Source organism: Panthera tigris, chromosome C1 (assembly GCF_018350195.1).
Source record: "Panthera tigris isolate Pti1 chromosome C1, P.tigris_Pti1_mat1.1, whole genome shotgun sequence".
NCBI lineage: Eukaryota > Metazoa > Chordata > Mammalia > Carnivora > Felidae > Panthera > Panthera tigris.
The window spans coordinates 30,711,771-30,726,616 of record NC_056667.1 but is presented as its reverse complement, the minus strand read 5'-3'; the positions used below and the strand labels follow the sequence as shown (position 1 = coordinate 30,726,616).

The window sequence follows — 14,846 nt, the reverse complement described above, 5'->3', positions numbered from 1 at the left end:
TGCCCCAAGGAACAGAGGTGCAGGAATTGCTTTAGAGAGGCATTCTGGAGCCAAGGTGCATTGGACCAGTGTCTATCAGATGGACCAGGGGCCAGAATATGTTCCAGGGCTGGGCAGGTGGCCTGGGGGCGCTGGGGAAATCAGCAAAGGTCTCTGACTTCCTCTTGAAAGCAATGGGGACTCACAGAAGGGTTTCTAAATAGGATGGCCACTTTGGTTATCTTGGATAGTTTACAGAAGGAATGTGAGGAGATCAAATCAAAGACAGAGACCAGTGAGGCTGCTGGTATAATCCTCCTGGTGAGAGACCGGATAAGTAATTGTAGGGATGGGAAAGAAGCAAGCTTGAGTGGTTTAGGAAGTTTAAAATAATTTTTATTTTTTTAAAGACAGGATTTGGTGGGTGTTGGGAGTACAGGGAGAGGGGAGGTAGGAGTGGGTTTCTGCAAACATTATCTGAGCCCCTGAGCACTCCAACTACAAAGGCCAACCCAGAGCCCAGGGCCCCTGGCCTGCCCGGGCAGCCTGACCCTGAGATGGCAGCTCTAAAGGCAGCAGGACCTGGCTTGGCGGTGACCAGACTCTTGATTCACACAATGGCCTAAAGTAGTGGGTGAGAGCACTGGCCTTATAGCCAGACAGAATGGATTCAAACATCATCTCCTCTGTCTGATGACCTCGGACAAGTTACTTTTCTGTGCCTCAGCTTCCTTATCCGTAAACTGGGAATAATAATGGACTCACCTCACAGGGAAATTATGCATCTGGTTATGCCTGTTAGTAACACTTGATAAATTTATGAAAGTGGCTTGGCAGAACTTCAGAGCAAAAATGGAGCCTCCCCTGCTCCCTCCGAAAATGGAGCCCTAGACCCAAAGTAAAAACCAAGCCTGAATAGTGCACACACTTCTCTTCTCTGGCCTGCATTTATCCATCTATAAAATAGAGAAGCTGGACCAGTACCCCTGATCCTGCCAGCTTGGCCTAAGTGTATGAGACCCAGTGATGTGCTAGGGGGCAAGCTCCTAGAGAGCTGTTAAATTTTGGGGAACTTCTGTTAGTACATCCATTGGTAGGTAACCTGAAATTGGCTACAGCAAGAGCATTTACACCATGGAAACAGACAAGCACTATAAACCAGGTCTTCCCCAGCAGCCTCCTCCCCACCAGAGGTGGTTTTTCACCAGCACACCTGTGGGGAGAACCCTTCCTCAACTGACACACAAACCCAGCCAGGTACAGTCTCACTTTCCAACACCATCATTAACAGCTACGGGGAAAGAATCACAGGTCTCGGGACCCCACACAGCCCCAAGCACATAGGATATGTGCCAGCTCCACATGCTCAGGCAGGCACAGAGCAGAAGGCACAGGGCACAGGCCTGGGCAGAGCAGCCTGTCTGTCTGACAGCCAGCAGGTCGCTCTCAGACACAGGGGAGTGGAGAGTGGTGGTTAAGGTCCCGGAGTCTCACAGACCTGGGATGATATTTCAGTACGGTAACTCTTGGCCATGTGACCTTAGCCACGTCCGTCTCTATACTGGAGCTCAGTTTTCTTCTCTTTAAAGTGGAATAGTCCTGACATAGCAAGACAGCTTCAAGGATTGAGTGTGAACACCAACAAAGTGAATGTAAAGCCTCCACACTGTGCCTGGTACAGATAGGTGTTTAGTAAATGTTAGCCGATGCTGTTATCACACCTCCAGACACATTCTTCCCCGCCGGGGCACCTGCAGCTTAGTGTTCCCTCTCACCATCTGCGTCTTGGCACAGAAGGGGTCAGGGCAAAGTGGCTGAGGGCAAAGACAGAAACAGGAACCTCTGGTTTCCAGCTTTTATCAAAATTAATAACATTAATAGCTCACAGACATATACATACACACACATTGCTATGTACATGGTCATTAAGTTATTAATTAGTCTCTGTATAAAACGTTTCCACATTAGTGTTCCGGGCTAGGCCCGATCAGTCCTTGGCATATTCACAGTAGCAGCCCCGGGGCTTGGCCCCACGGGCAGGCAGACGTGAGGCAGGTGGCTGTATGAACAGCCCTCCCCGTGGCAGGCACAGGAGGTATCCCGGACCACTTACTCTTGAGTCTTTGGCTCCCTTCCTGGCACCTGGAGACCAGGTATTCAGCGATCAGGCAAGTAGGTCCTTATTTCTCCTGTGGTCCGGGACCCAGGCACTGTGGATGGTGGCTTCGGGCAACACAGCAGACCCTAGAGGATTCTGGCCAGCTCTGTAGAGTCTGTGTCAGAGCAGCCAGAGCTGCTGGCCTCTTCCCTGCAAGAGCCGAAGGAGATGGGTTGGAGGAAGCATCCTTGGTCTGTCTGCAACTCTCATTGCCCACAGGGTACTACAAGCCCTGGAACTACACTTTGGACTTGGGCTGGCATGATTCACTTGACCCTGCCTTCTGGTCTCCCGAAAGGCAGGCTCAGGCCACACCTGAGACCCTGCACACCAAGAGAGCTGTGAAGAATACAGGCTCTGGAGTGAGAACGTCAGGGTGCAAACCCCAGTTCTACTCCTTATCAGCTGGGCCAATTACTCTTCCTGGCTAAGCCTCTGTTTCTTCATCTACCAAGTGGGAATTGTAGGAATCTCCTGACACCTGGGGTTGTTGAAGGACTGTAGGAGATCATGAATGCACATTCCCTAAAATGTAAACTCCACGAAGGCAGAGATTCTGTTTGTTTCATTCACTAGAGCAATGCCGGTCACATAGTAGGTTTCCAATAAGTATCTGTTGAATGAATAAATGTAAAACCAGCCAGCACAGTGACCGGCATGCAGCTAAGTATCAGAGAGATGTCAGCTGACATTATTATCAGTCAGCAGTGAGAAGGGGAAATAGAGCAGGGACCATCGAGGGAAGATGGGCAGGAGGTTAAGTCAGGATTTGGCCACAGGAGGCACGAGCTGAGGGGTTAGACTGGATGATGCCCCCTCCTCCACCCCCCTGCTCTCACCTCAGAGCCTGCAAGTCCTTCTTGTTCTGCCGCCGCTTCTCCTCATCAATGGGGTACAGCTTGAAGAGCAGCAGGCCTAGCAGGATGAGGACTATGGGGGCTATGGTCACCAGCATCTTCAGTGTGAACTTGACACGTGCCGGCTGCGAGCAGCCACGGGTCTGGTACCCGGCAAAGCTGTGGTGGGACCCAGTGGTCAGGGGAGTGGTGAGGGCAGGGCACCTGGGGCCCAGCCCTGCCCAGCACTGCTCCAAGACCCCACCCCACTCACTCAAGACTGAGGGTGGAGATGCCCAATGAGACTCCAGAGGCGAACTTGGTGAAGAAGACGTAGAAGGAGAAGAAGATGGGCTCGGTTCCATGAGACTGGGGCTGCTTCAAGTGGAAGTCGTCAATGACATCAGGCAGCATGGACCTGCGGAGTGGTGGCAGCCATGAGGACCCACCCACCCAGCACTCCAGGGCCCCCGCTAGCCCATGTGGCGCCTCTGTGTCAGTAAGAAGAGGTGGCCCTCTGAGACTTTGTAGGCCCAGGGCACACGGCTCCGTGAAGTTCACAACTTCGTGGATGTTGCCCCGGTCTAGGCGTGCAGCTTGGTAAGTAGAGTGCAAACCAGATTTAAGCCCCCCATGTCCCATCCTGATTAGGTGTTTTTGCACAGTTCACAACCAGTGCAACTGTACAGGGAAGACTTGTTCTACCCCCAACCTGGACCCACAGAATGGTCTGCGGGAGAAGTTCCTGCGGAATTGTCCCCAAGGAGTTTCAGAATAGGGGCTAGGGGGCTGGGAAACATAGCCAGGTGGGCCTATATACACTCACCAGGGTAGTAAGAAGGCCGCTGCTACACTGATGCCAGCTGCCACGGCTACCACGTATGTGATGATCAGATTACTCTTCATGAAGGCCACCAAGATGAGAAATGGCACTGCTGACTAGGAGAAGGGGTGAGTACGGGAAGATGGGTCAGCCTGGAGACTCCCACCAGCAATCCCCAACCCAGTCCGGGCCCTACCCCTTCAGCCCCACTCACTGAAATCCCAGTGTATACTGCTGTCTTCTTGCCAAATCGGGTTAGGAACCACTGCCAGATGGGAATGGTGAATGTGGCCGAGAGCTGGGGATGCACAGTGGGGGGTGAGGGAAGTGGGTAGTCATGAAGCCCCGTTGCCCTTCCCAGGACCTCAAAGATACTCCTAGCAGCCAGATGGCACCATCTGGGCAGTAAGAAAGCTGACAGGCACCACTGATGGCTCCCCAGGGGAGCCGAGAGCTAGTCCCAATCTTATCTCCTGCCTTCTCTGAGCTCAGCTGAGCATAGCTTCTCAAAGTTCTTGGTTTCTGCTATGTTCTCTACCGGAATATCTTGCCCCACATCTTTCACAGTCCTATCTAAGCAATTGTAGGTCAGATCCAACTGACGATTCTGAGATTCCTCCCTCAGCCCTCCTAACCTTAGCCGGTCCGGGAAATATCCTCTGACTATCCAAAGAACCATCTAAGAAGTCCAGGCTGCCTACCCACCCTCGGGGCCCCACACACACCATGATGGCCAGGAGCAGATTCTGGAATTCGTTTCGGAAGCCCAAGGTGTAGGTGCAAAACAAGGCGAAGTTCCCCTCCACCAGCTGGGGGATGGGCAGCGTATAGGAAAGGAAACGTAAGGAAAGACGTGAGGTCAAGGCCAAGGCTTCCCCATGTTCCAGGGACCTCTGCTCACCCCACCCCCAATCCATCTGTCCCTCAGGCTTCGTCACGGAGTCCTTGTTTTACCCCACCCCTATTGCACTCCCCTCAACCCCCACTCATCCACTCCCCACCACTGCCTGCTCTCAGGCTGAGCCTGTCAGGCCCCCACTCACCATGAAAGCCAGGGAGGTGAAGAGGAAGCCAGCAATAAGTTTGACATATGGGCCATGGCTCATGACCAGTCGGAGGCCCCGAAAAAAGGACATCGGCTCAGCCTGCTGAGTCTCATAGGGTTCTGAGGGCCAGAGGGGACAGTGAGGAAGGAGCAGAGACACCTCCCAAAGCCTGAGGCCCAGGCAGAGGGACAAAGCCCTGCAGCGCCGGGGCCTGCACCGCTCCCCAGGGATCCCTCACCTCTCTGCTCCCGCACGCCCAGGGTGAGGATGACAGCACAGATGACATAGATGGAGGCAATAACTCCTGCCGCCAGCAGGTATGCATTTTGCTGCAAAGGGGATAAAGGCAACATAGAGAACACCAGTCTGATCTCATCCCAACCCTCAGCAGCTCCACGCCGTGGGCCAGTCCCTTCTCTGGGGCCTGTCTCCACTGGTGAAGTGGGAGAACTATCCTGGGCTGGCTGCTGCTTCCCATGGCTAGGCAAAGTCCAGAGGAACAGAATGTTAAGAAGCTAGGCTGTGGAGTGTGAGAGCTCCCCCAGATCGAGTTTCTGTAAATCACCAGTTCTACGACCCTGGCCAAATTATTTAGAATTATCAGAAATTATCAGAAAAGTGGGCATATTAACAGTTTGTAGAGCAAATGCCCAATATTCACTATGCTGAGGATGACTGCAAACCACCCCATTGTGCCTCATCTCCCCAGATCCCTGTGCAGCCAAGGGCCTCACCGTTTCTTTGAGTGAGGTGGCGCTCTGTGTGTGATTGGTACCTTCCGAAGCCAGTGCAGAACCATTGGGGTCCTGGAGGCAAGGTGTATCCGCTTGGCCCACGATTTGCCCCTGGATCGCTGTGCCCAGCACGGTGCCCAGTACCTCCACGGTCATTCCTGAATGGTAAAAGGGTCCTTTGGAGGGGCCTTGTGGCTTGTAGGCCCCCAGGGAGGAAGGTCAGGTGGACAGATGCCCAGTTCTAGCCCCAGGTGATGGTAGCAGCTCCAGGAGGGTAGATACAGGGTGGTGAGGCAGATGACACCTTGGCCTAACCTTATGGCCTTGCTTTGTATGACCTCTGGCTGGCTAGTCCCTGCACCTCTCTGTTCTCACCAAAGCAATAAAAGGATCAAGTTATTTTTGAGATGGTTTTACACCCACTCCCAGCAAGGGAAGAAATGTGGCGGGAGGGTCAGGAACAATAGACCCACGGTCCCCGGTGGATGGATCAGTGGGCTGGAGAGAGACTTACGATACGCAGTGGCAGAATCCCGCTCACTCTGCTCTGTGCTGATGAACATCGTGAGAGCTGAGTAGGGAACGTGGAAACACTGGCATGGAAGAGAGGCCCTTGACCAGTCAGATGATGGACAGGCAGATGTGGCTTTGGGCACCAACCCTGGAGGCCCCAGGGACTGCCCTCGTTCCTCCCCACCAGACACCCAGGGGAGGTGCCCACACTCACCGTGACCAGTGTCTCAAACAGGCAATAGAAAAGCAGGTACCACAGGGCCTGGCCCTGTGGGAAGTCAGGCACGAACCAGATGAGGAAGTAAGCAATGATGGCCAGGGGTGTGGAGAAGATGATCCTGAGGAAGGGGAAGGTCTGAGTAGGGGCTGGATGCCAAAACTCCAGGATCTGGGCCCCAGCCTGGACTGCTCTGTAGTCCCACAGGGTGCCTGCCGGGAAGGAAATTCCTCCCCCTGAATCTACCCACCCCAGGGTCTCTGGGAAGAGACTAATGGCCAAGCCCGGAAGGGCTGACTTCAACAGTGCCCCTGGACTGAAATCCTGAGCACGGAGCAGGAGGTCAGACCCTGAATCTTGCCTACATCTCCCCAGTGGAGAGGGCTCCCGAGGCAGGGGCTTCCTATGGGCTGGGGGAACTGAGAATGACAGCTAACCCTCAGGTAGTAGGGTGGCAGGGAGCAAACCCAATACCAGTGTTCTTACGCGCACACACATACAGTCAGCACACATACACACACACACTGTGGGCACACACACAGCGGTAGGGGAGGCTGACTCCAGGCGGAAGGACTGGGCTTAGTGAGATAACTATAACGGGACGTAAATGTGTGCCTTCCCACTTGTGCATTCTACACCATCGCAAAAGCGGTTAGACCTCAGGAGGGACCGGCTGCATGTCATTAGTACACACGGGCAGCAAAGAGCAGCGGCTAAAAGAAACCCCTCTGGAGTCATACTTCAGGAACCCAATTCTGGCTCTACCAGTGACTATAACTACCTTACAAGTTATTTAACTTCTCTGAGGCTCATTTTCTCATCTGTAAAATGACACTAGTAACAGCACCTACCTTACATTCCACATTTACTCAAAAGATATTCAAGTGCCAGCAACGTGCTAAGCACTATTCTTATTACTTAGGATGTTACCAGTGAACAAAACAGACGAAAGCTATGGCCCTGGTGGATCTTATATTCTAGTTGGCAAATGAAGAATAAGCATCATTTAAAAGTTATATATATTATTCAGCCTTAAAAAGAAATGAAAGTCTGACACAGGCTACAACCCGGATGGACCCTGAGGACATTGTGGTAAAGGAAATGGGCCGGACACAAAAGGACAAATATTGCATGATCCTGTTCTTAAGACACCAAGAGTAGGTGTTCAGGGACAGGGAGTAGAGTGGTGGTTGCCAGGCGCTGTGGGGAGGGAGGTATGGGAATTATTTTTTTCATGGGGACAGAGTTTCAGTTTGGGAAGATGCAAAAGTTCTAGAGATGGATGGTGGTGATGGCTGCACAGCAATGAGAATGTACTTGATGATACTGAAGTGTACATTTAAAAATGGTTACAATGGCGGGGGGTGGGGGGTGATGCCTGGGTGGCTCGGTTGGTTGAGCGTCCGACCTCGGCTCAGGTCATGATCTCGCAGTTTGTGAGTTCAAGCCCCGCGTCGGGCTCCGTGCTGACAGCTCAGAGCCTGGAGCCTGTTTCGGATTCTGTGTCTCCCCCTCTCTCTGCCCCTCCCCCACTTGTGCTCTGTCTCTCTCTCTCTCTCGCTCTCTCTCTATCAAAAATAAATAAAATGCAAAAAAAAAAATTTTTTTTAATGGTTAAAATGGCAAAAGTTTATGTTATGTGTATATTTTACCACAGTTTTCAAAAGGTTATGTATTAGAAGGTGATTAAGTGCCATGGAGAAAAGAAAGCAGTCTAAAGGGGATTAGGAGTATGGGGGTAGAGGTGACAAGAGCAGACAGGGTAGCCCTCACGGAGGTGCTGATATCTGTGCCAAGACTCGGCTGAGAGGAGGGAGTTGGCCTTGAGCAGTTGTCTGAGGCAAATGTGTGTCGGGCAGGAACAGTCAGTGCAGAGGTGCTCAAGCAAGTTTGAGGAGAAGCAAGAAGGCTACTGGGGCTGGAGTGGAGTGAGCACAGGAGGTGGGATTAGGAGATGGGGTTGGAGGACGTGGAGTACCAGGTCATGTCCTTACAGGCCACCGTAAGAACTCTGGTTCTATCTCACAGAGCTGAAGTAGTTTTGAGACTTTAATAAGTTGGTACTAAAATGTAGAACAGTGCTTGGGACATAGTAAGTCCTCGCTGTGACTACCGCACCAGAAAGCCCAGCGGGAGAGTACAGGTCCACGGCCAGGGAATCAGACCTCAGGCCCAGCCCTGCTGCATCCCAGCCTGCCCTTGTGACCTTGTGGATACTCTGCCTCTCACCACGTGGCCTTGGGAACTCCAGGGAGAGCGTCTGTCAAAGTCTTCCTGGTCGGAGGGGTGGATCTAAGTGCCGGCTAAGGGCAGGGGCTGCTCTGAGGCCTGAGAAGATAGTGGGCCACAGGGCTGATGAACCCTGAAAGGCGCGGCCTCTACCCACACCACAAAAAGGGGCTGGGTCCCGGCTGTGGTATGGACCAGGAGGAGGTCCCGTAGCCTACACACAAGCCCCTCAGCCCCCCCACCGATCCAACGTGCGCTCAGACACAGGGGTGGGGGTACCATTCAAGAAGTATCACCCAGAATTACCACCCGAACAGGTGAGGACATGTACGCAGACACCGTGCTAAGTCAGAAACCTGCCTGAAGGGCCCTCAGCAACTTCACCAGGCTGGCTGCCACACCTGCCTAGCTCCAGGCCCTCAGATCCTGCTTCCCACAGGGAGGGCCTCCTCTTTTCTCCCTCTCTGCCCTCCCCCCTCCTTCCCGAATCCACGCGTCTCCGTCTCCTCGGAGAACAAGGGCTCCTTCCGTCAGCCTTCATCAAACACTCCTTCCTCTCCTTTCGCTGAGAAGCTGAGAAACCGAATGTGACTGGAAGTAACCCAGCTGCTGCCTCCGGCCACCACAAGGGGCTGTCCAGGGTAGCTCTCTCCCATTGGCTGTGCCTCATGAGGAGATGTGGCAGCAGAGCCCCACCTCCCACAGGCTGCCAGGGACTCGGGTCTGGGGCCCAGCTGGCTGGCTCCTACCTGGGCGGCTGGCTCCTACCTGGGCGGCCTGTCCAGGTGAGGCGGATGGTCCTGCCTTGCAGCCACCCCCATCCCATCACCATCTCCCTCCCCCTCCCCCTCCCCACAAATCCACCCCCCTCCACCCCCCCACCCCCGCAGCCCTGCAGCCTGGATCAAAGGCCCCAATCTGGGCCTTAGCCAGGGGCTGGTGCGATTGTGGTGGGAGGGGGGCCTCGTGGGAAAGGAAGTTGTGGGGGTGGAGTGGGCGCTGTGGGAAGAGCTTTGAAGGCCGGAGACCAGGTATGGGCACCCCTGGGGCAGGAAGGCGCCCATTTGAGCCTGGATGGGCTGGAGATGAAAGGGGTATGTCCACCCCCCTCCCCCCACCAAGCAGGATGTCCTGGAGAGAACCAGAGCTCCAGACTGTCAGCTGGTCCCGTGTGTCTCCCTTGGCTGTGTGATCTGTGGTACTACCTCCCCCCACTTTGCCCTATAGCCTGAGGCTGAGTAGTGTAGGCTTTGTATCAAGGGAAAAGGTAGTTTACATCATCCAAGGGGCCAGAGGTTATGGTTCTGCAAATCCCATTCTTGGTATTACCCTCCACCCTTGACCACCAGGAGCTACTCTGAAGGGGTGCCAAATTATACATTACTTAATATGTGCCAAGCACCGTTCTAAGTACTTTACATATAAAAAAAAATTTAATCCTCACCATAAACGCACGAGATAGGCATAATTATTATCTCCATTTTGCAGATGAAAAACTTGAGGCTCAGAGATGTTAAGTGATTTGCCCAAGGTTGCATAGCTGTGAGTGGTGAAACACAGGCAGGCTGGATTCCGAGTATAACCTCTCAACCACTATGCAGCACTATCTCTGCCGCTATAACGACTGAGGGGGAGGAGTTAGAATTCCAGCTTCGCAGGAGGGAATGGACCTTGGGGAGCAATGGGGCCTGGTGTAGGGGAAGCTGCTCAGTCTGGCAATTTAGCCAGCCTGGGAAATGAATTGGCAGAGCATCCATCCCAGTGCCCATGCCTGGGGCAGCTGAGGCCTCAGCTGGGTTTCAACACTCGGCTTTCTGCGTCATTTCTTCTCACCCCCCAGCCTGTGACAAGTCAGATGGAAGGATCAAGAGTTAGTGGGCATGCCTGAAGCCCTGCCTTCTGCCACCTCAGAGGAGCCTCTTTTACTCACCAGGGCATGAGGCGGCCCAGGCGGGTCCAGGAAGATTTGCTAATGCAGAAGCCCACGAGGGGGTCTGTGAAGGCATCCCAAGCTCGGCCCACAAAGAGGATGATGGAGGCAGAGAAAGGGTCCACCTGGAATGGGGAACAGGTAGAAGAAGGTGACCCCTTCATCCTTCTACTCATCTCAACCCTCGATGGTAGGCAAAAGCAGGGGCTCCCTCCCCATCTCAGCCAGGCCCTTGGGACTCTGGGCTGCTCTCACTCAGGCCTTCATCATCTTCTCTTGCCTTGTTCATAATGATAACAGCTCCCTGATAGCAGCCAGTGCAGAGTGCCTTCGAAGTTTTCCCAGATCTGCTCCCTTATGTACTCCCTTCCACTGCCCTTGAAAACACTCCCCATCGACTAGAATGAATCCAGAATCACTTCCTTGCTTCCCTCTCACAGCCCTGAGCGCCAAGCACCTGGTATCAAAATGAGCATTTGCTCATTTGACTACAGTGGGCCTCAACTTCCCCATCTGTATAATGGGAGTTACGATCCCTATCTTACAGGACTGGAGTTGAGATCCCTGTCTTACAGGTCAAGCTCTATCTTGGATGTGGAAAGGAATCTTTAGATGCTTTTAAAAAGTGACCTGTGACTATCCACTGAAGCCATCCCCCTCCCTGCAAACCTTTTAGGCCTAAATAGTTTCTCTGGACTCTTCCTTACATCCATCAAGGCTCTACTATATTGCTCTGGCTCCAGGAAATAGGGAAACTGGTGGCCTCTCTCACACTGTAGTTTCCCCAAACTGACTCTCCCTAACCTCACACTCATGAAGACAATTCTATACTTTGATTGCAGGTTCCTCATATTTGTACCCCACTCAGGACCCAGCCCATGGGAAAACTAGCTGCTTGAAAGAAGTTATTTGTCCTTTCTGGGGCTCAGTGTTCCCCACCTAGAAATGGATACAATGAAGATGCTTTGCCTGCAGTGGCTGTTGAGCCTCCCACTCTCCCATCCAGACAAGGTGAATTCTCAGCATGCCAGGCTGCTGGCCAAAGCTTCTCAGAACAGAGAAGAACCCTGCTTCACCCTAAGTACCTCTCTCAGTCAAAGACCCTGTGCACTGGGCGCCTTAACCTAGCTCAGCACTTGGGGGCCTCTCTGCCCACTGACATGCCTCGGCCTCTCAGGTGAAGGTGGGAAACAGCTTATCTACAAGCCTGGCAACATCTACCAGCCCCTGAGCTGGGCCAGCTGACTGTTGTCCAGCTGGGGACATGGTGTGCCAGTCTCTTCTAAGAACAGGGTCACCAGCAGGCTCCATTCTTTCTCACACCACCGTCTGCCCCTCCAGGCTCTGTTGCTCTTGCCAGGCAAGGAGAAGTTGCCTGACCTTGCCAACTAAGACTCCTGGGGCAGATAGACTCCCCTGCTGGATACTTTCCAAAGCAAGCCTTCTTATTTCTTATCTACGGCCAACTCTGAGAGGCAGCAAAGTAGGGATTCCCAGTCCCATTTCACAGATGGGGAAAACTGAACGTATCTACCCTCCCACCTCAGGATGCTGGAGGAGCCCTGGTGGGCTCAGCCCCACTTACCTGAGCCACATCCAACAGGTAGATCTGCAGGAAGAACCCCAGGGCACAGCCTGTCACCTGGTAGGGGGCCCCCCCAACTGCATAGCAAAGCTTGTTGCAAATGGACAACTGTTGTTTCTTCTTTGGTTCCTTCTGGGAAGAAGAGGAAAGGATGAAAAGAGACCCAGGATCCTGGCCTCCATCCTAGAAGGTTCCAGAGGCAGGACCATTCTTCTGATCCACTCTGCCAGGAGGAACAAGTCTACCTTGCCCTGTTCCCACCCAGGGTGATCTCACTTCCTACAAGAAAAGAAAGGTATTCTCTATCTTAGGAAGCTGGAAAGGGGGATTCCATACCAAGGAAGTGGCCCCTAAGCCACCCTACCCCCAGATTCTGAGTTAATTTAGCAGCCCACCGTCCCTAAAAACAAAACAAAAAACAACAACAACAACTTCCCGTAGGGTTCCAACCATGCTCTGTTCCAGTTGGAGGGGGAGCATGCTCCAGCAGCAGACCTGTGGACCTGTCCCCACCAGGCACCACCAACCGTCACAACCTGAAAATCACAACCTGAAAATCCTCCGGCTGCCAAGAGCCGCCTAAGCCCAGCCCCTGCTCCCGCCCTAGTTCAGAGGCCAGGACCCACCTGCCTACTGGGTGAGGGGCCCAGCCCAGCTGGCTGGGGGCACAGCTGTTCCTTCCATCTGTCCCAGAGCGACCCTGGCCCCTGTAGTCAGCCAGAGCTTGAGGCAAACCCGGGAGCTGTCCTACCCTCCCTCTTGCTATTCCCCATCCCCAGTTCCTAGGGAACCTTGGAGAGGGGAGGAAAGGCCTCTAGGTACAGGGCTGGGCCCTATCTGGGTGGGGCACTAGAGAGATTGAGTTTGCCCAGGAAAGTGAAGATTACTCATATTAGTAGAGCATAATTGCTCCCCCCCCCCCCCACCCCACACACACACTCCGCTCCTTGCAAGGATCACTTAATAAAACTAAAAGGAAACGGCAGTCACCTCCCAGGCAGATACCTATTGCCTGGGATCTCCCCCTGGAGTCGCCTGATTCAAATGGATCCTTCACTAGGTCCAGAGAGCTGGGGATGGGGTCGAAGGTCAGGACACGCAAAGCAAGGCGCGCTCATCAACACCCACACTCACACAAGGGCCTCTCTCTCTCGGAAGTGCTGCTCTTTTAAGAGCAGAGAGCCCTTGTTCTTATGAATGAACTTGAGCGGCCCTCACCGCAGAGTTGAGGTGCCAGCGCGGGCATGTGGGGGTGGGGAGTAGGGGCTGAGAGATGGGGAATTAAGGGGACTTTCCCGGATTTCTGGGGTCTCTGGCTTCCAGGGCGGCAATCCTAAACCGCTCGTCACAGAAGAACGGAAACCGGCTGAACACAGCCAGGCACCACGTGAAGCTGCCGGCGCGGCCGATCGGCGGAGAGGCGGGGTGGGGATGAGCAAAAGGGGGCGCCTACAAATCCTCTCCATCACCCCCTGTCCCCAAGGCCGGTACCCCCGGGCCCTCCCCTGCCACTGGGATAGCCTGTCCCCGGCTAGCCCGAGGCGTCCGAAACCAAACCTCTTCCTCGACGTCCCCATCTCAGCTTGCTCTCACCCCTAGCCCTCCGCCCGGGGAGGGGTGGGGGACGGTGAAAGGGGGGGGGGGGTCCTCACCTTCACCTGGGCCGGCCGTTCAGCGGCTTGGAGGATGCCGGTGGGCAGCAGCCCCGCTGCGGAGCCGCTCTCGGAGCCCTCTCCCTTGGCCATGACCCGCGGGCCACGCCGCCTGGGACCGGAAAGCCGGGATGCGCCTCTGCTCCGCGGGACTCCGCTCTGCCGGGACTCCCGTCGTGGCCGCCGCCGCCGCCGCCGCCGCCGCCACGGCCGCCTCTCGCTAGTAAACCCGGCGGGCGGGCGAGGCGCACACTCCCCTGCACGCCCCCTCGCGCCTCTTAAAGGCCCGGCCCTGCCCACTCTGATCCAATCGCAGAGCCGGCTGCCCTGCCTGCAGCCAATCCCCTCGCCCGCCTGGCGGCTCTCCCGCCTGCCTAAGCCTCCCAGCCTCTCTGCCACTGAGCCACGTTCTCAAAAGCCGGCATCCGGCTGCGCGTGCTCCTCGCAAACCCCGGAGAAGACCGGGAGACCCACCTGACACGCACGAGGAAACTGAGGCCTAAGGCTGGAAGGGACCTGCCCGAGGTGCCCCAGAGTGAGTTCTCCCTGAGTCGGGCCCACGGCCGGTGACTTCTGACCCCCACGGCTAGGAAAGGTAGGGGCTGGGAAGCCCACTGCCCCCCCCCCCCCCCTAAAATCAGGAGTCAGGTCGTGCCTCCCTCTCTTCCAAACCTGGATGGAGGATGTAGGGCTGGCACTTCCAGTATCGATGTCCCTCTTGCATCTCCCAAGACTGACCATTCCCTCTTCCCAACACTGGCTTCTCTGGGGCCCAGGGCAATGGGGGACAACGATGACGTATCGCAGTCACTGCCCCTGCTGGCAGGGAGCTCCCAAGGTGTGCAGAGGAGACAGGACCAGCCCCCCAGTACCCCATGATAGTAACAGTGGCCTTTTATGGAGAGTTTCCTCCGTGCTTAAAATGATGTCATCCAGTCCTCACAGCAACGACATGAGCACGGTATTATCATCCCCATTTTATAGCTGAGGAAATGGAAACTCAGAGAAGTGAAACAGCTGTTTTGTGGCAAAGCCAGGCCTGGCAGGTTTGTCCCTTTCCAGAGCCTTCTCTCTTAACGGCCCTGCTCTGTCTCTCTCAGCAAAAATTACCAGGACGCTAAATGGGATATATGTGTTTCTCCAA

At 54.5% G+C, this 14,846-nt stretch overlaps 1 protein-coding gene across 3 annotated transcripts; it reads right to left on the bottom strand.

The window, feature by feature from the left end:
* Positions 1 to 353: 353 nt before the first annotated feature.
* MFSD2A (major facilitator superfamily domain containing 2A) lies at positions 354 to 13,941 on the bottom strand. 3 transcript variants are annotated; one of them, XM_042996729.1, is made up of 14 exons: positions 13,703 to 13,941; positions 12,051 to 12,182; positions 10,466 to 10,590; positions 6,304 to 6,427; positions 6,091 to 6,169; positions 5,577 to 5,734; positions 5,081 to 5,171; positions 4,840 to 4,961; positions 4,522 to 4,605; positions 4,011 to 4,094; positions 3,800 to 3,912; positions 3,248 to 3,391; positions 2,977 to 3,153; positions 354 to 2,287 (listed from the first exon to the last, which is right to left on the bottom strand). In XM_042996729.1, exons 1-14 carry the CDS (start codon positions 13,793 to 13,795, stop codon positions 2,224 to 2,226), a joined length of 1,590 nt encoding a protein of 529 aa, XP_042852663.1. In that variant the 5' UTR covers positions 13,796 to 13,941; the 3' UTR covers positions 354 to 2,223. The 3 variants fall into 3 exon arrangements, with proteins under 3 accessions (XP_042852663.1, XP_042852664.1, XP_042852665.1); XM_042996730.1 differs by having other exon boundaries at positions 12,051 to 12,179; XM_042996731.1 differs by having other exon boundaries at positions 12,051 to 12,179; positions 13,709 to 13,941.
* Between the last annotated feature and the right edge of the window lie 905 nt (positions 13,942 to 14,846).